Consider the following 27,087-nt stretch of genomic DNA (forward strand, 5'->3'; position numbering starts at 1 on the left):
CCTGCAAGAAGCAGCAGGAGCAGATCTAAGTTGGCCCAACCTCCCGCAAGGGTGCAGGAGGAGTGGACCCGGGTGGACTCAAGTAGTGGTGAAGAATCTCCTAGATTGGCCCACAAGCCTCCTCCTGCAAGAAGCAGCAGGAGCATATCTGAGTTGGCCCAACCTCCCGCAAGGGTGCAGGAGGAGTGGACCCGAGTGGACTCAAGTAGTGGTGGAGAATCTGGGGCGTCCCCCAGTCTGCCACAGGATTGCTGAGTAAGTGTGTCCGCTTTGACAACCCCTTAAAGAACCCCTTTAAGAAATAAGCAAAAGCAAAACAGACAAACAAACAGACAAATTACAGGACAAGACAAATAAACAAATGAACAGCACTGTTTCCTTACCTTCGGAGTCTGGGGTCTCGGGGGTCTCTGGGGAGGTCCCAGACGAGCCCCCAAATGTTGTGCCAAGTCGTGAGACGACCAGCAAGAAGGCCACCGAGACTCAGACGTTCCGAAATGCAAAAGCAAGGCAAGGCTTTATTCAAGTGAGCTGCAACTCAGGCCTCGTCCTACCCACCGACACAGCAGAGGTTAGGAGGGAGCCCTGAGCTGTGATTACACAGGGCTTATAAAGGCAAAAAACCAAGTTACAACAATCAGGTGTTCAAGCAAGCAAGATTAGGACACAGGTACAAATCTGATTGGCTCAGGGCTCGAGGCACTCTGGGGGCAGTCAGAGTTAAGCATTCCCAGCGGTTAGAGTTCTAGACTGACTGGGCCCTAATGGGCTTGTCCTGGGTTTGCTCACAGGGCCTGCTTATCTCAGGTTTGCGTGGTAAAGTGGGGTTCACGTGGTAAAGTGGGACCTGACTTCAAAGTCTGGCACTTCAGTTTATACATATTAGCAAAGCAGTGCTGGGCACTGGTGGCTTACTCCTGTAATCCTAGCTACTCAGGAGGCTGAGATCTGAGAATCATGGTTCAAAGCCAACCTGAGCAGAAAAGTCAATGAACCTATTCTTTCTAATTGATCAGCAAAAAGCTGCAAGTGGAGTTGTGGCTCATGAGGTAGAGTGCTAGCTTTAAACAAAAATGCCAAGTGAGACATGAAGCTCTGAGTTCAAGCCCCAGGACTGGCAACAAAAATAACAACAGCGACAATAATGTAGCAAGCATAAGTGCAACCTATCAGAATAGAGAAAAATATTTAAATTTTCTTATTTAAAACACAAGTGCTCAGAGCATGTAAAACCAAAGATAAACATCTCTAGCAAAAAAAAATTTAAACATCTCTAGCAAAGCAACCTCAGAGTAGACATGCCTTTCCAAACTCCCATACTACACTGTCAAAGTTTGACCAGACTATCAAACTTTTTTTTTTTTTTTTTTGCCAGTCCTGGGGCTTGGACTCTGGGCCTGAGCACTGTCCCTGGCTTCTTTTTTGCTCAAGGCTAGCACTCTGCCACTTGAGCCACAGCGCCACTTCTGGCCATTTTCTGTATATGTGGTGCTGGGGAATCAAACCCAGGGCCTCATGTATATGAGGCAGGCACTCTTGCCACTAGGCCATATCCCCAGCCCCATATCAAACTTTAACTTAATACACTTTCCCAAAAGTTTAATAATTTCCCCAAAACACCAATGCCACATTCTCAGATAAAGAGGAAAATATATATATATATATATATATATATATATATATATATATATATATATATATGCACGAATGGGCCTCCTAAGAAATAAAGTATTAGGGTTTGGAGGCATGGCTCAGTTGGTAGAGTACTATCCAATGAGAAAACTGCAGGTACTGAGTTCAAGTCCCAGTCTCATACCTAAAAAGAAAAGAAAAGAAGTATTAATATACCATTGTTTTTTCAATTTAGTTGCAAAAGTGATGTACAGAGGGTTACAGTTACATAAGTAAGATAATGAGTACTTTTTAAATTCAATTATACCTCAGCATCAACAGGGGATTGGTTCCAGACCCTCACAGAAAGCAAAGCCTGTGGGGGCCTGTATATCTTTTATAAAATAACTGAGAAGATGATCAGTTGGATGAAGGGTGGTACTGGAGAGATTAGCTTGTAGTAATGTATAGCACAATAGTAACTACTGCCAACCACAGTGGATTGTTTCTATCTAGTGTGGACCCATTACCTGACTTCTGTAATTGTAACCCCTTGTATACCACTTCTGCAATAACAAATTTGTGTGTGTGTGTGTGTGTGTGTGTCTATGAATGTTTCCAAATACTAGAGGATTTCAAATGCAACCACAAAGAGGTGCTTTTCTGAGATGAGAGATGAATTACCCTGATATGATCATCACATGGCCCACATGAGTTAAGATGGTCCATTGCATCCCACAAATATATACAATGTATACTGCAATTAAAAACAGGATATTTGCTGGATGCCAGTGGCTCCTGCCTGTAATCCTAGCTACTCAGGAGACTAATATCAGAGGATTGGGATTCAAAGCCACCCTGGGCAGGAAAGTCTGTGAGACTCTTACCTCTAATAAACTATTCAGAAGTAGCCATTAGTGAAGTGGCGCTGTGGCTCAAATGGGAGAGCGCTAGCCTTGAGAACAAAGAAGCTCAGGGACAGTGCCTAGGCCTTGAGTTCAAGCCCCAGGACTGGCAAAACAAACAAACAAAAACCAAGGTATTTGCCAGGCATTGGTAACTTGTGTCTATAATCCTAGCTACTTAGGAGGCTAAGATCTGATCACTGGGAGTCAATGCCAGCCCAGGCAGGAAAATCTGTGAGACTCTTTTCTCCAGTTAACCACCAGAAAACCAGAAGTAATTCTGTGGAGGAGAGCTAGCCAAGAGGGAAAAAGTTCAGGGACAGTGACCAGGCCCTGAGTTCAAGCGCCACAAGCACCAAAAAGCAGATTGACATAGCATTTGTATATAACCTACCCCCAATTCCTAGATATGTTAGCTCATCTCAAAAGATTAATAATACCTAATACAATGTTAGGTTATACGAATAGTGTTAGGTCTTTCCAGGAAGAACTCCCCCCTCCCAATTTGTTTCCCATGAAGAACTGTGAATGTCTGCCCCCAGAAGTCTCCGCCCAACACCTGCATCACTCAGGGGACTGGTATACCTGGGGGCAGTTACTTCCCCCTTCTCTGTGGTCACATCCTGGACCACCCCCATTATGCCTCCTTCAGACCTAGGGAGGTTCCCAAACTCTGAGGTCTGCATCTTCCTCCCTGCCCTCTCCCTCCATTAACCCAAAGCCCATCATCCCTTCCCTTCCCCTTCCTGTTCCCCCTTCCCCTTATCCTCTTCCCCTTCCCTGTTTCCCCTTACTTGTTCCTCTTTCTCTTCCCTTTTATCCCTTCCCCCTTTCCCCTTTCCCTTTCCCCTTTCCCCCCTTTCCCTTCCCCCCTTGCCCCTTCCCCTTCTCCCATTTCCCCATTCCCCTTCCTGCATGCCTTCCATCTCCTGTGGTAGGCAGTATGCTCTCCCTCAAATAAACTTTTTTCTGCCTGAACCATGTGGCAGTTTCCTTTAGGCTAAACCATACCAATAGTTGTTATATTGTATTGTTTCCTTTATTCCTGCTCAGTTCAGGTATAATTTTTGGTTTCCATATTTGTGATTCAAGGCTGATTGCTTGCAAGGAGGTGGAATCTCATATTGAAGGTGATTTGGGACCCCCTCTCATACCACACAGATGGCCGGGAGATGGGAGGAGGAAGTTAGAGTTGGATTAAACTTGTGTGATAAACTCCAGAGGCAGAGTAAGGGGACTAAAGCTGAAATGAGCACAGCCATCTTGGAAGTAGAAGAGGGAAGGGGAAACCTATCTATTTCCATATTTTGGTAAAGGGAAGAAGTTTTGAACTTCAATGTTTTGGTGTACAACTCAGCTGAAGCCACAAACTGGCCTGTGTCCTAGTCTCCCACCAAGCTCCCTTTGATGTGCGGCCATCCAACACTCCTAGCTACTCAGGAGACTGAGATTTGTTTGAAATCAGCTCAGACAGGAATGTCTGTGAAACTCTTATCTGCAGTTAGCCAGCAAAACTCCGCAAGTGGAGGTGTGGCTCCAGGGTCAGAATGCTGGCCTTGAGTGAAAAAGCTAAAGGACAACACTTATGCCCAGAGTGCAAGCCCCAGTATAGATACAAAATCAAGATTCAAACCCACCTGCTGGGATGTCATCGTCTCAGATTTGGTCACTCAGCCTCCAGCTCCTATCACTGCTGACACCTTCAGAGGCACCTGGGCTCCTCAAGCCACTGTGGTTGCCCAGAGAGAGGCTAGAGAATGGGGGACCAGGGGCCTCCTAGAACACTGTGGCCTCCTCCATGCAGGGCATCTGAGGAAGCTCCAGGGGGCCAGTTGGGATGATGTCTTGTCTTTCTGCCATCTCAGGGCAGGGCTCCGAGGCCACAGAGGATAGGGTGGGAACCTGGAAGGACTAGGAACAGTTGGGTGTCCGGGGTTTGAGACAGACTGAGAGAACAGAGGTGGCATTGAAAGGCTCTTCTCTGTTTCACAGTTATGGACTGATGGGGATCAACCAATATTATAGAATGGAAGACATTCCATTTTTTCCAAGATACCATAGTACCTTTAATTTATTAGCTTTCCATAAAACACAGGCCACACACAATCTACAGTATACAAAGTATAACTTACAAAAATATAAAAAAAATCTTGGGTTATTTTTTAGTATTCCAATGTATTATACTGTGTTATTTCCAGATGCATATTTAAACAATCTTCACCTACCCAGCATGATTATCTGTGTGAAAGATGGTGTTAAGTCCTTCATTTTTGCTTTAAAGTATATATGTTTTTTTTTTCAGGAGAAAGAAATGCATACTGGTTATGTGTGCTCTTATGCATGTATAAGAGCTTTTGCAGTGGGGTGTGAGAGAAAATACTCATTTTATGCCATTATTTAGGCACCATTTTCATCAGGTGGCTCATAGGCTTTGACACTGGGCAATTACACAGAGGTGTTTTGCATGGAAAGGGAATGAGTGTGACTCTTGCATGGGCCTCTCCAGCTTCAAGATGGTGAGCACACATGCCAACATGGTAGACACCTATATCTCAATGAGCAACCTTCAGGCCAGGACCAACTTCACATCCCTTCAGAGGACCCAGGGGGCTAAGTCACTAGCAAGGAAAGATTGTAGATCTTTCATATCAATGCCCCAATAGACAGTCAGATGTTTCTGGGTGCCAGCAGGATTGCCTGTACTCTCTGCCTTGTACTTGAAGCTGCCCCAGGCCCAGTCTGGCAAGAGAAGGCTGAGAGAATGTTGCTCTGCTAGGCAGGGATGGGAGTACCGCCTTCCGACCTGTCTTACCGACAGGCACAGGTTTCCACAGACATGTTGGGGTACACCTTCAGAACTACATTCCGGTTCTCATCCAGGAAAAGGACTCCAAGGGAGTTCATCTTGTCTGGAACACAGCAAGGCTCTGGGATGCCGGGGACAATGCCCACAGCTTTGACGATGCTCTGGATGGTGGCATGGTTGGATGGGCGGACAATCTGCAGGATGAGAAGGGAGCAGATTTACTTTACAAACAAAGTTACACTCTGCTGTCATTCCTTCAGTTCCTTGACTGAGAAGATAGTGGCCAAGAAGAAATGCTGGGTGCCCAAGGCTAAGCACTCACACTTGCTCTTAAGTCAATTATAAACAGAGGCACAACCAGGTGCTGATGGCGTGTGTGTGTAATCCTAGATAATCAGGAGGCTGAGATCTGAGGATCACAGTTTTAAGACAGCCTGGGCAGACACATCTAAGGGACTCTTATCTCCAATTAGACAACAAAAAGACCACAGTGGAGGTGTAGTTCAACTAGCAGAAAGCCAGACTTGAGCAGAAAAGGCAAGTGATTGCACAAGCCCCCAGTATCAGCATGACAAAACAAAACCTGAGTTGCAGTCCAAGCCTTTAAAAGCCCACTTCTGCCTTCCTAAGGGATGGTGCGGCCACTACATAGCATTAGCCATGTGGGGGCGCCAGTGTGCTACACATTCCCCAGGAGTACTGGGAGCTGGGCAGCAGCTGACCAGAGGAAGAGCTGAAGACAAAGTGCGAGCTAGCAGACCAGCCACCCTGGTGATCCTGGGATTGAGCAACAAGGGAAAGCACCAACAGTTCCCATGTGTGCCTGAACTCGGGTAGCAGGTGCAGCTTTGTTGACATCATGCATCATTCCATGTTGTCATCCTATCAATTCTATGGAGAGGATATAACTTTCTTTTTACCAGTGAAGAGACCAAAGCTTAAAATGACAAAGTAACTTGACCAAGATCCTCAGTCAGAAAGTTGCCTGGCTTGGAAACAATGCCTAGCTCACAGGCAACTATATCCTAAGTCACTGGCCTCTGCTCTTGCTGGCCAGAAAGCAGTATGGTTGACAAGAAGCTCCTTCCCTCCCTCCCTCCCTCCCTCCCTCCCTCCCTCCCTCCCTCCCTCCCTCCCTCCCTCCCTCCCTCCTTCCCTCCCTCCCTCCCTCCCTCCCTCCCTCCCTCCTTCCCTCCCTCTCTCCCTCCCTTCCTCCCTCCCTCTCCCTCCCTTCCTCCCTCCCTCTCTCCCTCTCCTCACCCCTACCTGTGCCAGGACTAGCACTTGAACTCAGGGCCTGGGCACCGCATTCAAGGCTAGCACTCTACCACTTGAACCACGACTCTGTTTCTGTTGTTTGTTTGCTAGATAATTGGAGATAAAGCATCTCATAGACTTTCCTGCCCAGACTGGCTTCAAACTAAGATCCTCAGATCTCAGCTTCTTGAGTAGGTAAGATTACAGGTGTGAGCCACCAGATCACAGCCAGTTGGGGGAGAGGAAGGCAGATATAGCCAAACATGTGCAGCTCTGGCTAGGGTCCTGGCTGATGTCCTGGAAGGTAGGAAGGCAGCAAACCAGGCTGGTGAGTAAGGTAAATGTGGGGTTAGCTGTGAGCCCACAGAGGTTCCATCTGCCTTAGCTCTGAGCATGTGCAAACCCCTTCTGATAGGTTGTGTCTCTTGGTCTGGCACCTCCCTTCCTCTCTCTTGAACATGCACAGCATTGGGAAGAAGCCCCTTCATTCCTGTATAGATTAATATGGCCCATATCCGGGGCTGGGCGCCGCTAGAGGTTCATGTTGGACTTGTGCACTGACTTCCTTTCTTGGAGAACAAGTCAGGGGAACTTTGATCAGGATGAAACAGCACTGGGTGCTAAGCTCTGAAGTCACCAGCCCAACATTGGTTGCAGGGAGGTGGACAGACAGAGCCACACACCAGCCTGGCCAGAAGGTGACCATCTGAGGCTTAGGTACAGCAAAGTGACATATGCCGTGTGACGGGCTGAGCAATGGCATGGGAGAGATAGCTGCCCAGGTAGTAAGGGGCCTGAACTGGAGCTTCCCTACCAGGAGATTCACTACAGATAAGAAAGAGCGACTTCTAGGACTAGCGCTGTGCACAGGACTTTGTACATGGTTGCCATATAGGAATGTACTTCTAAAGACATGGGTCCTTGTGTCTTTTAGAAGAGATGTTCTGATTTTAAAATTCCAATTCAACCCAGCATTGGTGGCTCATGGCTATAATCCTAGCTACTCAGGAGGCTGTGACCTAAGTATCATGGTTTGAAGCCAGCCTGGACAGGAAAGTCTGTGATGCAATCTTCTTCTATGCTCCTTTCAAAATGAAACCTGTTCCCCCCCTGATAAATACACAGTTTAAAAAACCACACAAAATCCAGGAGTGGGGCAGTGCTCAAGTCTTAGAGCACTAGCCTTGAGAAAAAAAAACAAAACGAACAAACAAACAAAAAAAACCCCTCAGGGATAGAACTTAGGCCCTGAGTTTAAGCCCTAGGACTTCTGCCTCCCCCACATCCAACTCAACCAATCCTGCACTTCAAATGCTCAGCCAAACCAAATACTTCCTACCACTTGGGGACCTCCACCTACCCACACCTGCCTCTCTAGTTGGGAAGTGTTTCTATTCTGCTTTGCTGATGATGCGACAGAGGTCAGGCAGGCAGAAGGATGTGCCCAAAGGGGCAGTCCTGAGATTGAGGTTTAGATATACAGAGAGAGTGCTGTGGCAGGCCGGAAGTCCCTCCTACCTTGGGCATGGGGAACTCACAGGCTCCTGCACAGTAGTAAGCGTCAAAGGATTTGGGCGAGATGATCCATTCGTTCCACCCGATGTCTGCGAAGTCGACCTTCAGGTACCTCCGGGAGCAGACCCGGGGCTCATCCCACTGTCGTCTCCGGGCTTTCTGCATGGTCTTCTCGTCAAAGTCCAGCACCTGTGAGGAGGCGGAGAGCATCTCCTGACCCTTCTTCCTTCGATCCTTTCGCCCTGGCCGGGGCTTCAATGCCCGGAAGGGGTTGGGCCATAACTCATGCTTGTGGTAATGCTGGCCGTGGGTGGCATGTGCTGGCCGCTCATCCAGCCCAGGCAGCTCATTGTCCTGGAGGGGCCCAGAGGCCTGAGTGGCCCTGCGAACTCGGGGATCTGAGGAGCTATTGGTGGCTGTGCGGGGCTCAGAGTCTCCAGATGGGAAGGGGTCATATCTCTGCAGGGTCACTGCCACGCTGTTGGGCTCAGCGATGGCCAGGTCATTGGCATAGATGAGAATATAGGGAGCATGGGGACTGGGCTTCAGCATCCCAGCGTCCTTCTCCCCAGATTCTAGCTGGACGGTGAGGAGTAGCTCCCCATCCCGGCGGGCTGCCTTGACGATAGAAGAGATGTCCTTGGCCTGCCACAGTCCCCGTGGTGGGGTGGCCAGGGCCATGGCCCCTCGGAGCAGCCCCTGCGTGGCTGTGTTCTGTGAGAGGCTTCGGAAGAGCAAGTGTAGGCGGGCTGGTGGGCCTGGGGGAAGCAGGCGACAGGAGGAATTCTTGGCTCGTGGCTTGCATAACATCCCGCGGGTCTGGGGCCACTGCGGTGGCTCCGAGTAGAAGTGGAAGGTGGTGGTGAGGATCATTTCTGAGTCCTGCATGGAGGTCAAGTTGAAGAAATACACGGCTTTCTGGTCAACCATTTCTGCAAGAGGAAGAGAGAGAGACCATGGGCTGTTGAGCTCCTCTAGGAATCACACCTTCCTCAGGGGTTGCCTGCCTGGGGGCTGGGAGGAAGAGTGCACTTCCAGGTAGGGCTGTACCTCTCCATCTCTTGCAATACTCACATTGAATTAGTGGGGGCGCCCTTCACTGCTTTCAATGAACATGAGAGATGCTAGGCCTGTTAGAGGCAAATGCTCTTGTTTCCTCCTGTCTTCTCTACACTGCTGTTCAAAGAACAAATTAGCAGGTAAAACTGATGCCTTCACTAAGTGCTCAAGATGACTTAGGTTGAATGCAAGGCAGCTCCTCCTAGGATTTTCAGGGTCCTCTATTCCAAGCAGCCAGTTTTTGTTTGTTGTTTTTGTGCTGGTACTGGGGCTTAAATTCAGGACCTGGGCACTGTCCCTTAGCTTTGGCTTTCTCGTTCAAGGATGGTGCTCTACCACAGGTAGAGCCACAGGTCTACTTCCAGATTTTGGTGATTAATTGGAGATAAGAGACACAGACTTTCTTAACCTAGCTGATTTGAAACCCTGATCTTCAGATCTTAGCCTCTTGAGTAGCTAGGACTACAGGCAACTGGTGCCTGGCTGGTAGCCAGTGTTTAAATGCAATCATTAAGTGCTACATCTATTAAAAATGAGGTGAAATAAGGAGAGTTTCATATTTTTTTCATTGCATTTTGAGCAGCTCATAAGGGAATCTGGAGCTAAGAGTTCAGTTGTGAGTTGAACATTTGCTGTTTATCTGACCCTAGAAATTTTAAGATGAGGTGGGGGGAGAAAAAGAGAGAGGAGAAGTAGGAAGAAAGGAGGAGAAGGGGAGTGGGAAAAGGGAGAAGAGAGGGGGAGGGGAGAGGAAAAGAGAAACGAGAACACACACACACACACACACACACACACACACACACACAATCAGGATTGCACCAGGTCACTGCACAAAACCTCCAAGGCCTAGGTGCCTTGGAGGCACAAGCTGGTAAGGACCGGAATCTCCCTGCACTCATCTGCAGCATGGCTGGAGGCAGCTCCAGCCTCAGCTTCCCTAGGGACACTGCCTTGCCACTGTGTTTCTCAGTGTGGGCTGCAGAGCCAGGAAGTGGTCTCAGACATGGCAGTGACACGAGCTCTCTACCATGGCAAGGTCCTCTCTAGGCTTCACAGCAGAGAGAAGGGCCTTTCCTGCTGCCTCCTGGTGATGCTACAGACCGATGGGAGACCAAGGTGGCTGGTGTGGCATTTGTCTCTCCTACTACTGTCCAAGGTTTGTTTGCTGGGTAGGTAAAGCCAAGTAAGAAACAGGGCCATAGGCCCAGAAGACATATAGGTGTGGACTCTGGGCCCTCCCGGTGACATGGGTCTGGGTTCCACTTCTGACACCAGATTGAGGGCAGCTGAGGTTGGTTTTCAATCATCATCTTCACTTTAATCATCACTGCATTTTTTTAAACTGGGAAGGAGGCATAACATCATGGGGGAGGGTCATATCCTCTTAAGGAGGGAAGAAAGAGGGAACAAAGAACAAAAGGGAGAGAATCTTCGAAGGTTCTTCTAAGTGTCAGTGGTGGCTTAAAGGTATTTCCTCAGCTAATGCTCACCACCCATCCAGAGCATGCATATAAAGTCGGTGCCAGTGCTGGTGGCTCATGCCTGTGATCCTACCTACTGAGATCTGAGCATCATGGTTCAAAGTCATCCTGGGCAGGAAAGTCTGTGAGCCTCTTATCTCCAATAAACTACCAAAAAAGCCAGAAGTGGAGTTGTGGCTCAAAAGGGAGAGAGCCTTGAGCAAAAGAAGTTCAGGGACATGCCCAGGCCCTAAGTTCCAGCCCCAGAACTGGCACAAAACAAACCCCCCAAAATATGAACAAACAAAAAAATCAGTGCTTCCCAAGTTCAAGCCCCATGACAAACAAACAAACAACAACAAAAAAAAAAAACAACAGCAGAGTGCTGTGACTTTTTGCATATTTAATTCCACTTCCCCTGAATACACAGAGTCCTTGAAAGGCAGCACCCACCTCTACTTCCAACCAGCATCCAGCGCTTCTTCTACCACTAGGAAATTTGGGGAGCATCTCCACTGTGGGGGGCTGTGTACCTGTGGCAGCTTCTTCCTGCTGTCAGTTACTTGCTAGAGCCCCTGGGTGATGGGCACACAAGCAGACGGATGCAGGAAGAATGGGGAGCAGCTGGGGTTCCTCCCACCTCTGGCCCACTGGCCAGGGCAGCACCCTGGTGAGCAGTAGCCACCTCCGAGCTGGCACGTGCTCCAGCATCTACACTCCTGGGCTTCATGGCAGCCCACACACAGAGCCTTGACTTTCCTCCTTGGCTTCGTAGGGACCAACGGCTCCTCTACCTTCTGTGCTCACTTGAGGATGAAGAAACAGCCTGAGCCTGGCTGGCATCAGTGTCTGCACTGTGCCTGGGATGTACAACATAAAGTTAAGTGTGCAACATGTCAACATGTGGCATCATGGCAGTGCTTAGAAAGTTCTAGACTTCATGCTGAGAGCAAATGGCCGATGCCTATAACCCTAGGTTGAGATCTGAGGATCATGGTTCAAAGCCAGCCCAAGCAGAAAAGTCCATGAGACTCTCATCTCCAGTGAACCACCAAAAATCCAGAAGTAGAGCTGTGGCTCAAGTGGTAGAGCACTAGCCTTGCACAAATGAAGCTCAGAGACAGAGCCCCTGCCCCGAGTTCAAGATCCAGGACCAGCACAAAAAATAAAATAAAAAGAAATTTCTGTATTTTGGAGGGATTTAGCAAGTTCCAGTCTGGGAGGAACCCATAACATAATTTACCAGTTATAGAGTTCTTACCTCCCAGCGTAAGTACTCAGCCCAGCACTCAGTGTTCTGAGTGCTTATTCCTTGTTTTTACTGGGAAAGGAGCAGGATGTGCCATCCATTCTGTAGGTAATGAATTAGAGCTTCAGAGAGGGCGTGTAACTGGCCTAAAGTCACACAGCTGGCAAAGGGCAAAGCCAGGCCCCTACCCCTAACCCTACCCTTGGCTCCCCCACAACAGCTCTGGCCATTACTGGGATGTACCTAAGAACAAGTGAACCGACCTCAAATTGTGCTGAAAACAACAATACATCTTGCAAATACAAGCCACTCTTTGTATGGTGTTCATTTGTTTGCTTTTGCAATGATACTGGGGCTTGAACTCAGGGCCTCTTGCTTTTGCTTGGCTTTTTCCCTCAAGATTGATACTCAACTACTTGAGCTGACATCCATTTCCAGCTTTTTTGCTGACAAACTGGTGATAAGAATCTTAGGAACTCTTCTGCTCATGCAGGCTTCCAACTGTGATTTTTGCCATCTCAGCCTCTTGAGTAGCTAGGATTACAGGCGTGCACCCTCTGCACGGGTATGGAGAAACAGAAGCAGCAGGTGCTGAGCATCTGTTTCCCACAGGCTAAAGGGGGTGGGGGAGTTCACTCCGTCACCTCCTAGCTGTAATGACTGAGACAAGACATGAGGTCTTGCACATCTGTGAACTGGAAGAGTGTTTTATGCACCTGCTTAAACTTAACCTATAGTTAGCTCTGTTGAGCTCACTTGAATCACAGAGCCCAGAGCCCAGGACATGCTCAGAGACACAGCTAGGCAGACACAGGGACTGTCACTACACTCAGGGCACCCCAACTTTGCTCCCTCACATACAGATAGAGACTCATAGATTCTACCAGAGGGATCATCTTTTTAGTATGCATGTATTCTCATCTGAATTTACTTTTCCATTCCTGGTTGTTCTGAACTGTTTTCTGTGGCCAACAGGAAACAGCCATTGGCTATTCTTCCTGTGGAAATTATGGATGGGGTTTTGTTTTTCCTTCCTTACTGATCTGCAGAAGCTCTTTACATAGGTAGGCTGCTAACCTTGTCTATCTTTCTCAGCTGATCTGAGTTAGGAGTATGTAGGAGATGTTGGGGCTCCTGCTGAGTTGGAGACCTCACTACCCATGTGACCCCTCCAATGAGGCTCAGAACTTTCTTGTCTTCTACCTCTTTATTCCTAACTAGCCCCCATCCCTGTGACCCTGCAGTCTGCCTTCCTACCATGGCCTTGTTCAAGGCCTGCCCTTGACTATAACAGCCACCCTAAGACCCATGGATGCCACACACAAACAGTAACTATATATATGTGTATATGTATGTATATATGTGTGTATGTATGTATGTATATGTGTGTTTATGTGTGTGTGTGTGTGTGTGTGTGTGTGCGCATTGGGGGCTTGAAATTTTTGACTAAAGTAATATATTAACTATAGTCATATCCAGGAGTGTGCTCATGGATAATTTATGTCACTGTGATTGTGTGTGTGTGTGTGTGTGTGTGTGTGTGTGTGTGTACACTGGTCCTGGAACTTGAACTCAGGGCCTGGGTACTATCCCTAAGCTTTTGTGCTCAAGGCTTAGTGCTTGGCTTTTTGGAATTTAATTGGCAGACACCCTGCCCCCTGACTTTGAACCCCAATCCTCAGACTCCTGAGTAGCTAGGATTACAGGCGTGAGCCACTGATGCCTAGCTTAATTCCATCTGCCTGTCAGTTCACATGAGGGATTCTGCGATGGCCAAGATTTTGTGTATCTTTTGTCCTTGAGGCTGACTCGCTACCAAATGAAGGGCTGAGGGGCTATATTTGGATATGATTTATCCCCTGAGTTCACAGGTTGGAGCATAAAAACCACGTTTCCCATTCAATCCACACCCCAATGTGGCACTGAAAAGAAAGTGGACCTTTAAGTGACAGAGCATACTGGGAGGTGATTAGGTCTTTGGGAGTTCTGCTCAGGGATGAATCTGTTCGGCTCCCCATCTGGTTAACCCTATCTGTCTGTCAAATTCTTCTCTGCTGCTGGGCACTAGTGACTCATGCCTAATCCTAGCTATTCAAAAGGTGGAGATATGAATGCTATGGCTCAAACCCAGCCTGGGTAGGAAATCCCATGACACTCTTATCTCCAGCTAAAGACCAAAAATGTCAGTAGTATGGGCTGGGGATATAGCCTAGTGGCAAGAGTGCCTGCCTCATATACACGAGGCCCTAGGTTCGATTCCCCACCACCACATATACAGAAAACGGCCAGAAGCGGCGCTGTGGCTCAAGTGGCAGAGTGCTAGCCTTGAGCGGGAAGAAGCCAGGGACAGTGCTCAGGCTCTGAGTCCAAGGCCCATGACTGGCCAAAAAAAAAAAAAAAAAAAATGTCAGTAGTGGAGCTATGGCTTAGTTGTAGAGTGCTAGCCTGGGGGGAAAAAAAAACCTCAGGGGCAGCACCTAGGTCCTGAGTTCAAGCGCCAGGACAAAACTTTTTCTCTGTGAAGGCCTGAAGGCTTCTGCTGCTCTTGGGCTTCCTGCCTTGCTGTGGGATCACTCCCTCCCAATGTCTTCTGGCTACAGCACATCCTTGCCAGAGCTAGTGCCATGGCCCATGGACTTTCAGCCTTCAAAAATGTGAAACAAACAACAATCTCTTTTCTTTATGAGTTTCTCAGACTCTGCTCATTAGTGATAGCAACAGAAAATGGGTTCATACACTTGGGAAACTGAGATGAGCTTGCCTTTGGGCAGTTTGACAAATGGTTATTATAGCATTACTCACATTTTTGAGGTGAAGTGAAGTAAGTGAAGTTAGTCAAGCAGGGGATGACATGGAATGAGAGAGGATAGGCCCTCTGGCCGTCAGGGCAAGGCTGACAGTCTCTCTTCCACTGAGGTACTTCAGAAAGCAGTGCAAGAGAAGGCTGCTTCAATAATAGTTAAGAGTGAACAAACTGTAGACATGTGAGCTGGGGACTGTTACAAGCACATGTCATGTTTGATTTAGTAAGTTAAAAAGCAAACAAACAAACAAATTGTTGCTGCTGGTGGCTCACCCTGGTAATCCTATCTACTCAGGAGGCTGTAATTTGAGGATCACGACTCCAGCCTAGGCAGGAAAGTCCAAGTGACTTTATCTCCGATGAACTAGCAGATAGCTGGAAGTGGAGACACGGCTTGTCAGCCTTGAACAGAAAAGCTGAGGGACAACACTTAGGTCCTGAGTTTAAGGCCCAGTATTGGCAAAACAGAACAAAAAACCTCAGTCACATTTTAGAAGTGGAAAAGAAAAGAAAACCCAAGCTATGGGTGCTGGGATGGGGTGTACGTCCTGCACTCAGAACCTGGGCAATGCTGAGAATGTAGATGCAGATGCCAGCTGCAGGGGTGGGTCACATGTTGGCTGGGAGGGCCTGGACGTGTCACCTTGCTGAGACAGCACAGAGCCACCATCACGAAGCCGGCTAAGGCTGGGGTGTTCTAGAAGCAGAGCTGAAGCTCCCCACAAGGAAGGTCTCCTTCATGAGAGGTGGGGCCATGCTCAGGATTACACATCCTCACAGATAGCTCCCTATCTATTGGGAGGCAGAGACCCCCAAGCCTTAGCCAGGATTGGGCATGACACAGATCAGAGAGAGAATGGGAAATCCAGCCACTGCCTTATGCCAGGCACCAAGCCTGCCTGCTCCATTCTGTCCTCACCCTTTCCTCTCCCAGCAATGGGAAAGTAACCTGTGCCACAACACACAGCCAGTGGCTGGAAAGGCTGGGAATGGTGTCCAGAGAAAAGGGGTCTGCCAGACAGTTCCGGGCTGTGTGGGAACTCTGGTTTCTCACACTGTCTACTCCATTGCACAGCTAGCAGGCCCAGGTCCTAGTTGTGCTAGAGCTGGTGGGGAAAGGAAGGGGGTGGTGAGAACAGGTAACAGAGTGGCAGATAGCTGAGGAGAAGGTGTCACTGCTACCACGCACCATCTCCTCTGTCTTAATTTCCTTATCTGTAAGATGGGAGTGCTCGATTCCAGGTATTGTCTCCAGGCCCTTGGAGGGATTAAAGTTGAGTGTGCTACTGCCAATTGTATGAGCCCCATGCTGTGAAGAGAAAGATGGAACCAGACCTTTCCACTGACATCTGTCTCTGTGCCCAGGATGCTGCAGGTGGCTCACTCCTGGTTACAACGGCGACGATGAGGCCTGAGGAGGACTGAGTTCCTGAACAAGCAAGGTCAAGTTTACACTCACTTGAACAAAGTGCTTGATACAATGCTTTGTACTCTCAGGAATAGCACACAGTCATGCCTAATCCAACCTGTGCTTTCTCAGTTCACCATTCCTAAATCACACACAGGGAGACACTGCCTTGCTCTGCCCATTTCATAAACAAGTACAATCAAGTTGCTATGGCTTTAGTGATTTATCCCAAATGAGTGTGTGTGTGTGTGTGTGTGTGTGTGTGTGTGTGCTGGTAATGAGGCTTGAACTCAGGGCCTGGATACTGTCCCTTAGCTGTTTTGCTGAAGGCTGACACTCTATCACTGGAGCCACAACTCCAGGTCCCGCTTTTTGGTGGTTAGAGATAGCAGTCTCATGCTTCCCCACTCCAGCTGGCTTTGAACTATGATCCTCAGATCTCAGCCTCCTGAGTGGCTAGGATTACAGACATGAGCCATTGGTGACCAGCTCCAAGTGACCAGAAAGGGCACAGTTCCTCCCATCTGATTGGCCTGGAACCCAAGACCCTGCCTGGGGTGTCTTTTTCTTTGACAGGTGCTGTCATGCTTGATTATAGGAAGTCCTGCTTCCCGTGTCTCGCTCTGAAGACAAGATGTGACCTAGAGTGACATGGTGAGCAGGAGGTGTCAGATCTGTCAACTTCCTTTCCATCTCAGGAGAACAGCCTACAGACTGACCAATAGCCTCCTCCTCTAGAGGGCTGCAGGAGACCCTCACCCACATTTTCCAGAACAGCATTCTTCAACCATGAGCAGTCACCATGACAACCATAGTCTTTCCACCGCCCCTGCTGCCCAGGCAGTACCTCCACTCTGTCCCAGAGCAAGCAGCCACAGTCCACAATCCCCCTGGCAGGGAGACTGCTCCCTGCTGGGGCCCAGAAAGCTTTAGGCACAGGGCAGGAAGGGCTTTGCCAGTGACCTGTGCCAAGCTCCCTCCAAGGTGTGATGTTCATCTTGGAAACTTGGGCATGGACAGGAGAGGAGCCGGGTGCTCTACTGCCCAAGCTTCAGTCCCTTCCTTAAGCTGGAACATTCTATGCTGCCCTCAAAGTCCAGGGCCCTAGAGGCCCCTTCCCGGTTTGCTCTGCTTCCCTGTCAGCAAAACCACTCTGTTTTGGAATGGAGGTTTATATTCCAGGCCCCAGCTCTGTCAGGGCTGCGTTGTCCCCCTGACTGTGACCTCCTCATCCCACTGAGCCTGTGACATGGATGCACGGCAGCCCATGCCCATCTCCATCCTGTACCTAGGTCTTGGGTACGGGGTGCTCGTTGTCTACACCTCTGTGCCACCCAGTGCCACTCGGGTGCCCCCTGGAGACTGGCCTACAATTGAGTAACGATTGAGCAGATCGCCAGCTCAAAGAAACAATGAATGAGTCAGGGAAGGAGGAGGAAAAGCAGAGGTGCAGAGATGGGGAGGCTCAACGAGTGAGGAAGGAGGGGAATGAGGGGCAAGGGATCCCCCTAGAGTCCCCTCCACTTACCCAGCCGGCCACGAAAGCTGCGGACCGTGTTGCCTCCCCCGGGACGGGCTCCCCGCCGGCTGTATTTGTCATAGAGCCGGAGCATGTGGACAGCGACCATGTCCCGGGCGCCGGGGCCAAGCGCGGCTGCCGCTTCGCCTGAGGCGTGCTGGGGGTCCTTGTGTCCCCGCAGGCCGTCGGCGGTCTCTGGCAGTGCGGACCAGGAGGGGCCCGCGTGGCTGCAGCCCGCGCCACGAAGCACCAGGAGCAGCTGCAGAAGCGGTAGCAGCAGGCGGGACCCCAAGCCGGTCCTGGAGGGTCCACGAGCCATGGCGGGGTGACAGCGGCCACGGGCCCGAGCCCAGGACGGCGGCGGAGAGCGCGGGGTCACCAGAGCCGCTGGCAGACTCCGTGGATGGAGAAAATGTGGGGATCCCCGGGAGACTGGGGGTCTCCGGATGCTGCTAGGTACGGAGACAGCGCGGGATCGGCAGCGGGGTGCTCGGGGCATCCACTCGGGCTGAGCCCCAGCCGTCCGTCCGGAGCGGGCGCGCTGCCGTCCTGCTGACGCGCGGAGAAACTTTGCCGCCCACGGCCTTCGCGCCGGGCCTAAGCGGGCTCGAGGGAAGGGGAGGGGCGGGGTGCGGCAGCGAGCGGCGCCCTCGTGGGGGACCCGGGCTGCGTCCCAGACCGCTCGGGGCTGACGCCACCGCCCAGCTGGTCCGTGGCCCGACTGCGCCGAGCGTGCGCTCCTGTGCGCGGCGGGCGCGCGCCGAGGTGTGCGCCTGGAGTGGGGGAGGGCTCGGCGTGGGCGAGCGCGCTCCCCCGAACCCAAGCCTGTGGCCGCCGGCTCCTGAGTGTCGGCGCCTGCAGCCTCGCCAGCTCTACGTGGGGGGCTGGGCGGCCTTTGGAAGGGGGCCCGCCTGCAGCGTTGCCCCTTCAATGGCATGCCCTGGTTATGTGGTTGGAAGATGACAGTTCCCCCATGAGGACCTGAGGGTGTGTGTGTGTGTGTGTGTGTGTGTGTGTGTGTCCAAAACACAAGCAAAGTGTGCAGTCTGGGAATTTGGGCCCCAGGACCCTTCCTAAGCCAGTTCTTTAAAAAAATAAAAATAAATAAATAAATAAAATCTCCAAAGCTCCCAAACTCAACCAACCTAAGGCAATGTAACATGATCCTGATCCAAATTCAGAATTAGAATTAGCCGATTGACTGACCCTTTATTTGGCAACACTGATTCCAGTGGTTAAAGAAATACATCAAAGGTTCTTATAAATCTTTGGGCAGGATTGGAAGACAAAAAAAAGGCATGCTTTCAATTTGCTTTTTTTTTTTTTCTCCAAAAAATAGTTTCCAAAGAGAGAAGTCCATGATTCCCAATAAAGATCCTCAGGGGAAGGGCTTGTGTAGGAAATGTGTAGTCCAGGCCCCTGACTTGGCCAGCAGCTGAACCCTGGGGCAGGAGGTCCTGAACTTTGTTTCTCTTCTAGGGAGGTTATTTCCCTATGGATAGAATTCATGGCATGGTGAACTTGATGCTAGGGAATATTAGATCTTTAGTCTCACTAACTCTAGGTGAAATTTAGTGTTTCAGAATGTTCCACATAGAAGCAACAAATGATAGTGACCTGTGACTTTGTCAGAAATAGACACAGTCCACGGGTATTTTCCCATCACAGCAAAGTGAATTCAGATTTCTCAATGACACTAGCAGTTATATTGCAGTAGCTAAAGAATTACTGAAAAAAAAGATATATATTATCATGTGCTTATGCTGTCAAGTTGTTTAAAAATGTTTTTGATAAACTATCATTTAATATGATGGCTTTTCTTTGTAATTCTGCATATTTTATTTTAGAGAGTTTCACCAGACTGAGGTGTGGAAGTTTGAGAAGTCCTTTTGAGGGAATAACTGGACTCCTCTTCAAACCCACTTCCTTCCAGAAAGTTCTCCAAAACCATTTATGCTACATTTTGAAGGACAAGTTACAAACTTGTCAAAGCTCTGTTCCTTTTCTTTACTTGGTAACTTTGGGATCCATGAACCAAAACAGTTACTTTTCTTGGAGACCTCACAATGTAATAATTGAAACTTTGCTGGAAAAAGCTTCTGTCCATGTGTAAAATACAACTCATTTGAATCTTTTTTTTTTTTTTTATGGATCTCAGACTGTCAAATTAGAGGTCACCCTATCCAGAACTTCTGAACCTCAAGCCTCTAGCTTTTGGGAAACCATAGAGGAGCATTTTATTTATTTTGAAAATTTTGCATTCGACTTCCTGTTTGTCTGTAGCTACTAATTTGTTCTGTGAACTGATTTTTTAAAAAATTGCTCAAGTCAGCACTTGAATCTCTCCTTATAAATGATCCAAATGATCTTTTTCTTTCCCCTCCCTCTCCCACTCCTCCTTCTCCCTGTGCCCCTCACTTCCCCTCTGCCCCCCTCTCTTCTTCTCCCCCAGAATGCCTCTGACCTGCCCTGGTTGGGGGTAACCTCTGCTCAGGGAGTAGTTTTGTCTCTGCTGGGGCGGTACACAATCCAGGCCTGTGAAAAGGAGGGATGAGTCCGCAGGAGGCCAGCACAAGCTGGGCTATTGGGATCTGTGTCCATTAAAGCCTCCTCACCCTCCTTAACTCATTCTTCACTCCATTCACGACAGTCTGAGGGTCAGGCTTTAGCCGCCACTAAAACCTGTAGGGTTCAGATTCTCTGACATTGTTGCGAAAGAATTAAGGCATCAGCTAGGGACGGCTAATATTTCTTGCCTCGTTTTATTGCTGAACAGCGGGACTGTAAAGTTTTGAACACTAGAGCACTGTGGCCCCCTTTCATGTGGCCGAGATGATGGGATAAAAATGTGTTTGTTGAGGCATTTCAGATTACCACTGGGTCACATCCTCCTGGGCTCCTATGTACAACCCTCGAGATGGCATAGCTAACACAAGAAGCAATACAATCTCTGCATAAATGCAGCTCAGGCCCAACAGCTCTCTCCTGTGGAATTGAGGCTAATTGTGGAGCTTTCCAAAGAGCATGGTTTGTTTTTAACAGCCCAGGCTGCAGGTCAAAACCAATGTGGAGATGAAAGACTATGGCTATAACTTCTCCAGATCCACCATTCCACCAGCTTCCTACAGGACAATCCCAGTCCTAGGAGCCATGGACTGCTATTATGAGAGGTGCTGAGAGGCCTTGAGCTTGCAGATCAGCCTTAGGCAGTGTTCCCTCTGGAGAGGGAGGGGAGAGGCTGGCCCCCAGTCTGACAAGAGAGGAAGTGCGGTAGGTGGAAGTGCTTGATGACTAAGTAAAGAAGAAAGCAACTGGGCAGCTCTGAAAAGCAAGCTCCTTTGATCTCTCCAAAAATCTTTTTCTAGCAAGGTGCTGTGGCTCATGCCTGGAATCTTCCCTATTCAGGAAGCTAAGAGCTGAGGATCTCAGTTTGAAGCCAGTTCAGGGAAACGTCTGTGAGACTCTTATCTCCAATTAACCAGCAAAAAGCCAGAAGTGTGTGCATCACTCAATGGTAGAGTGCCATTCTTGAAAGGAAAAGCTCCTGAGTGCTGGCAGCTCACACCTGTAATCCTAGCTACTCAGAAGGCTGAGATCTGAGGGTTACCTTTCAAAGCCAGCCAGAGCAGGAAAGTCAGTGAGACCCTTATCTCCTGTTAATCACAGAAAAAGCTAGAAGTGGAGTTGTACCTCAAAGTGACTGAGGGCCAACCTTGAGCAAAGGAACTCAAAGACAGTGCCCGGGCCCAGAGTTCAAGCCACAGGACCCCTCCCCCCCATTAAAAAAAAAAAAAAGCTAAGGAAGAGTAAGTACCCTGACTCTGTGTTCAAGTCCCAGTACTAGTGTGCATGCATGCACACTACACAGAACTTTTTTCTAATAAATAGTTACCAAATGAAATGAGCTGGATCCATGCAGTTATTTCAGGGTATTGTCCAGTTCGTTTGTGGCTGAGCTGGTTCTTGGTTCTAATCAGCTCAGTAACCCGCGGGCGGTTTCTTGGATTCCAGAATTGGAATCCAATTCTTGAAAGGTTGATTGCAGCCCATGCTCTGTTTTCCCTCCAAAGCTATAGTTTGGTTTTGTGGCCTTGTATCAAACTGTTCTTGGAAGTGGGACTATCCATATGACCCTGTGAACTGGGTCTAAGTTCCTGTTGCTATTTTCACTACCACCTAGCTGTGTGCCCATAAGCAACTGACTTGCCTTCTCTGGACTTTCCATTTCGTCAACTTGAAATTGGGGACAAGAGCAGGCTGCTGCTTGGATTTAATTAGACATGGTACCAAATTGTGTTCATCACATTGCGAGAGCCTATTTCAAGTTTACCCAGACTCTGGGGGAGATTAGGTAAGTTCTTCAGCCTGGCTGTTCCTTGCTCTGCAGAGGAAATACATTGACTTCTACACAGTGCCAAGATCTGGAAAGGCAAGGAGGAAGGTCTTGTTTCCTTGATGAGGAAGCCTCAGCTCTCCATGGAGCTGTTGTGATCAGGGTCTGTGGGAGGCTGATTCACAGCTCTTCATCTCTATTTTCAAAGCTCTTGTTCCTTCAGGACAAAAGAAATGCCAGCAAGTCCCTGTTTCTGTCTGGAGCTTGAGCTGTGGGGCGCTAGAGACAAGAATCCCGTGCCTCCCCAAGCTCCTGGGCCAGAATGTAATAAATCTGTGAAATAACAAGCACAAAGGACTTCATAATCAATGACAGATTTTATTTTTACTCTGGCAACATCTACCGGCAGAGTTCACATTTTATAGAGAAATAACTCCCCCGTTTGTGATTTTTCCTCTTCAGCCCCATAGACTCTCTTTCTGAAAGTTTGGGAAAACTCAGAGAGTCCACATTGGCTCCTCTGAGAACTGTGGCCAGCTAAAGCCTGACTTCCCCTTGGGCGGGAACCCAACTCTTTTGGGGTACTTCCTAGGGTGCTGAGGGCCATTCATTTCTGTTTTGCTAAAATACCCGTGACATGTGAATAAACCAGGATTACAGAACATTGTCTGGGGCAGTAATCTGAGCCGGCATGGGCTCTGGTTTGATGAAATATAGTGCTCTCTGAGCAAACATGGGAATTGCTATTACTTCTCGTTAAAGCTGAACAGTGGGACTATTTAGAACTGGATGCATGAATGCGGCACTGTGGGGAGTGACAATTTGAAGGGAGCCGATTTGAAGGAGGGAGGGGATAGCGGGTATGAGCCTGTGTGTTTGAGTTGGCCAGAGCCAGCCAGTTAAGAGGAGTCCACGAGAAAGGCAGCCAAAGAGACACTTTGAAAATTAGGACTCCTTTGGGGACTGCACAGCCTCTAGACAGCTACAAAAGAATCTTCCTCAAAGCCTTTGATGGCTTTCCTTTGCAGGAGGGACAAAGCTTTATGCCCTTATCCTGGCTACCAAGTCCTCACCATCCATCTGTGCCATGGCTTGGTCGTTTTTTGTGTCCATGTGCTGCTACTGGGGCTTGAACTCAGAGCCTAAGCACTGTTCCTTAGCTTTTATGCTCAAGGCTGGCAATCTACCATTTGAGACACAGTTCTACTTCTGGCTTTTTGGTGGTTAATTGGAGATAAAGAATCTCCCAGACTTTCCTGCCTAGGCTTGCTTCAGTCTGTGATCCTCAGATCTCAGCCTCCTATGTAGCTAGGAGTATAGGCCAGAAGCACCCAGCTTGGCCTGTCTGTCTTGATGGAGACATTTTCAGTCTGTTCCTGCTTGTCCTCTCATATCCCAGGATCCAGAATGACCTGCATTAGGTTCTTCTGGTCCTTCTGTCTCTGCCCTGTCTCCACTACTTTCAGGTCACAGCACTGAATGCTGTCATTCACCCTCTAATGTCCCTCTGGGACCTAGCCACTGGCTGCCAGGATTGTGGTCTGAAGAGGGCTCACAGTGGGCTTCCCTCAAAGAGTCCTCCTTCTCTAGAGACAGCCTCCTCTGGTGATGGACAATGCAGGGTACAGAGGCCTGGATCATCAGGATCCATGACTCCATGCTGGCTCTTTTGAGGTCACTGTATTGCATTGGTTTTCTCCCTTTGTCTAATTCTACTCTCCTCTGTCTCTATAGATGTGGCCACTCACGACTCCCCACACCTCTGCACTCGCCTTTCCCTCTCTACCCAGTTCCCTAACACCAGCCCAGATAGAGCTGGCTCTCTCAAAGTTCTAAGGACATGGATTCTGAGAGAGGTGTGGCATGCTGCCCACCAGCACTGAGTACTCTTAGATGGACATAGCAAATGGGTGGGCTGACCCCTAGCATTCTGCCCTCCTAAACCACAGAGGGCAAGGCCTCCCATCTCTCAGAGCTTTAGAGAAGGGGACAGCTCAGAAAACCATGCTTGGCTCTGCTGAGTGTTACATATTTATTGTAGAGAGACCGTGAAAGGCAGAGAACTAATCACTAATTGAAGGCAAAGGATGAACATCAGAGGGCCCTCTTAGCAATAAAGAAACTCTCATCATTTCTTACAGCTGTCCCTGATGGAGATCAGCTGATTATCTTTCTTTCTTTCTTTCTTTTTTTCTTTCTTTCTTTCTTTCTTTCTTTCTTTCTTTCTTTCTTTCTTCCTTCCTTCCTTCCTTTCTTTCTTTCTCTTCTTTCTTTCTTTCTCTTCTTTCTTTCTTTCTTTCTTTCTTTCTTTCTTTCTCTCTCTCTGTCTCTCTCTCTTTCTTTCTTGCTTGCTTGCTTGCTTGCTTATACTGAGACTTGAACTCAGAGTCTGGGCACTTATCTCTTACCTTATTTGCTCAAGTGATACTCTACCACTTGAGCCACACCTCCATTTCTGGATTTTTGCTAGTTAATTGGAGATAAGAGTCTGTGAGATTGTGTGAGATAAGAGTCTGTGAGACATTCCTGCCTGAGCTGACTGAACTGCAATTCTCAGAGCTCAATCTCCAGAGCAGCTGGGATTCCAAGTATAAACCACTGGCACCCAGCAGGCCCGTGATCTAAATAGGAAGGAGGCAGAGCTCCAGATACAGATGAATTGTTCTTAACCTTAATGAGTCTATTATGATAAAATTGGAGCTCTGGCTAGGAAGGAGGGGGCCTAAAAGTTGGGGACACCATGGTGGAGATACTATAGAACACTGAAACTCTTGATTTCTATGAATGAAGAGCTCACACTCCCCTCCTTAAGATGATGCAAGCATGACATGTGTTCTTCTCATGGTGTCCCCATACTTGTCCTGCTTAGGGTGCTGTCAACTCCTAACCTAGCCAGGAAAGTGCTGAACCCACAAAAGAGGGAAGGCACTGTAGATTGGTGGATATGAACCAGCCGGCATGGAAGGGTATAGTTGGGATTCGATTCTGAGTGTATTGGGTCAAGGGGAAGGAATAGATAGCAGCATGGAAAGAACTATCAATAGAAGAGCTCTCTCTATGATGTGGTGTTTGCACCCTGGCCAGGGGTCTAGGGGATGGTTGGCTTATGGGTTAGCTCTTATACATTGGAAAAAGCAATGGCCTATATGAAGTGACATATTGATGCCAAAATTGCCATTGCAATGGTACCAGACTAGATTAAAAGCTTAGAGAAGTGAACATGCTTGATTTGAAATGATTGCCTAACACTGGTAGCTCATGCCTGTGATCCTAGATACTCAGGAGGCTGAGATCTTAGTATCATGGTTTGAAGTCAGCCTGGGAAGAAATGTCTTGTGAGACTCTTATCTACAATTAACTTCCACCAAAAAAAAGCCAGAAGTGGAGCTGTGGCTCAAGTGGTAGAATGCTAGCCTTGAGCACAAGAGCTCAGTAGTGACAGCACCAAGGTCCTGAGTTCAAGCCTCGGGACTGGCTCCAAAAAAGAAAAAGTAAAATAAAAAAATAAATGATAGATCAGGCTAGAAAAGCATCATCCTATTATGTTCTCTGGAAGAGCTGAGGCTTCTTCAGAATAAAGAGAGGATTCATGGCATCATGAAAAAATGTATAGTAATAGCTTTCCATGTTAGAACTCAAGAAAAAGATTTTGAAACTAAAACAATGAAAGTGACCATATTGATGAAGCCCAAGAAGATTCTAGAATTATACCCTTATCTCTGATCCAGTCAGATGACTAAGTATGATGCTCTGAATGGAAGGTGTTATTACTGAACTAGGCCCCCTAGCAGAAACAAGAATCCCACAGGAACAGACTGCTTATAACTGTCTAAATCAATGCTCAAGGAGAGCCAGAGCAGGAGGCAAGCCAGAGTTCATACCTCGCCCAGAGAGGTGGAGGTGTTAATAGAATGTGGAACTCTTAGGAGACATGTTGAGGGGAAGCAATAAGAGTACTGTTCAATTTATGTCATCAAAATTAAGCCCAGGCCAGGCACCAGTGCCACTTGCCTGTAACCTTAGCTACTTAGGAGACTGTGATCTGAGGACAGAGGTTCAAATCCAGCCTGGGCAGAAAATCTGTGAAATACTTATCTCCAATGAACCAGCAAGCAGCCAGAAGTAGAAGTGTGCTTCAAGTGGTAGAGCATCAGCCTTGAGTGAAATAGCTAAGGGACAGAGCCCAGGCTCTGAGTTCAAGCCCCAGCACACATCCCCCCACCTCACAGCTACATTATTACATTTTGCATCTGGAAGGCCTCTTTGGGTGTTAGAGATGGCAAATTCTGCCCCTGGGATTGAGTCCTTACCTACAGGGCCACACAAGGCTTCTAGCTCAAATCCACTGAGTGAGATACAGAAAAAGAAAAGTTTCTGTCACCTGTCCAGGCTGTTTGGACCCTTCAGTATCTCGTGGAGAACAGACACATGTGGGATTTATGCCAAGGCCCAGTAGGAGGAGGGATTTTGATATGAGGTCCAGCCATCTGCAGCAGAGAATTACAGGCCATCTTTTAAAAAGATGAAAGTATGCTGCTTCACTCCCTTTGAGATAGACAGCTTCACCACAGGACATCAGGTGATGGTGTGACTGGAAATGCTGTCATGAGCTGGGCCCTCTTAGACCTACCACATCATAGTCTTGGGTAGGCCCAGCAATATATCATCAAAGATGAGTGTGGGTGCAGGTACTGGGGGTTCACATCTTTAATCTTAGCTACTTAGGAGGTTGAGATCAAAGCCAGCCTGGACAAAAAAAAAAGTCTATAAGACTCTTATCTCCAATAAACTATCAAGAAGTCAGAAGTAGAGTTGTGGCTCAAGTGGTAGAGCATCAGCCTTGCAAAAAACCTCAGAGACAGCATCCAGGCCCTAAGTTCAAGTCCTAGGATGGGCACAAAGAAAGTGTGGGACTTCTGAATTAGGAAATGGGCAGTGCCAGGTGGCGCCAGGAAGCTTCACAAAAGGGCAACTCTGAGTTCCATTTTTCACATCTGTGGCTACACAGGGTCCTTTATTTCCAAGTGTTGAAGGGAGAAACGTGGGACAGGCAGGTTTTGATTGCAAATAAAAAATGAACTTCTGCTGTTCCATACATTAATTCAAGGGTAGCCCTGAAAGATAACAGTAAGAGGAAATCTTGTTCATGAGAAGAGCTTGGG

The 27,087-nt window shown here is 48.4% G+C and overlaps 1 protein-coding gene across 1 annotated transcript; it reads right to left on the reverse strand.

The window, feature by feature from the left end:
* Positions 1-4,558: 4,558 nt before the first annotated feature.
* Positions 4,559-18,298, reverse strand: Gdf10 (growth differentiation factor 10). Its single transcript, XM_048339209.1, has 3 exons — positions 17,602-18,298; positions 8,098-9,026; positions 4,559-5,516 (listed from the first exon to the last, which is right to left on the reverse strand). Exons 1-3 carry the CDS (start codon positions 18,089-18,091, stop codon positions 5,325-5,327), a joined length of 1,611 nt encoding a protein of 536 aa, XP_048195166.1. The 5' UTR covers positions 18,092-18,298; the 3' UTR covers positions 4,559-5,324.
* Positions 18,299-27,087: the final 8,789 nt, after the last annotated feature.

This window comes from Perognathus longimembris, chromosome 2 (genome assembly GCF_023159225.1).
Source record: "Perognathus longimembris pacificus isolate PPM17 chromosome 2, ASM2315922v1, whole genome shotgun sequence".
NCBI lineage: Eukaryota > Metazoa > Chordata > Mammalia > Rodentia > Heteromyidae > Perognathus > Perognathus longimembris.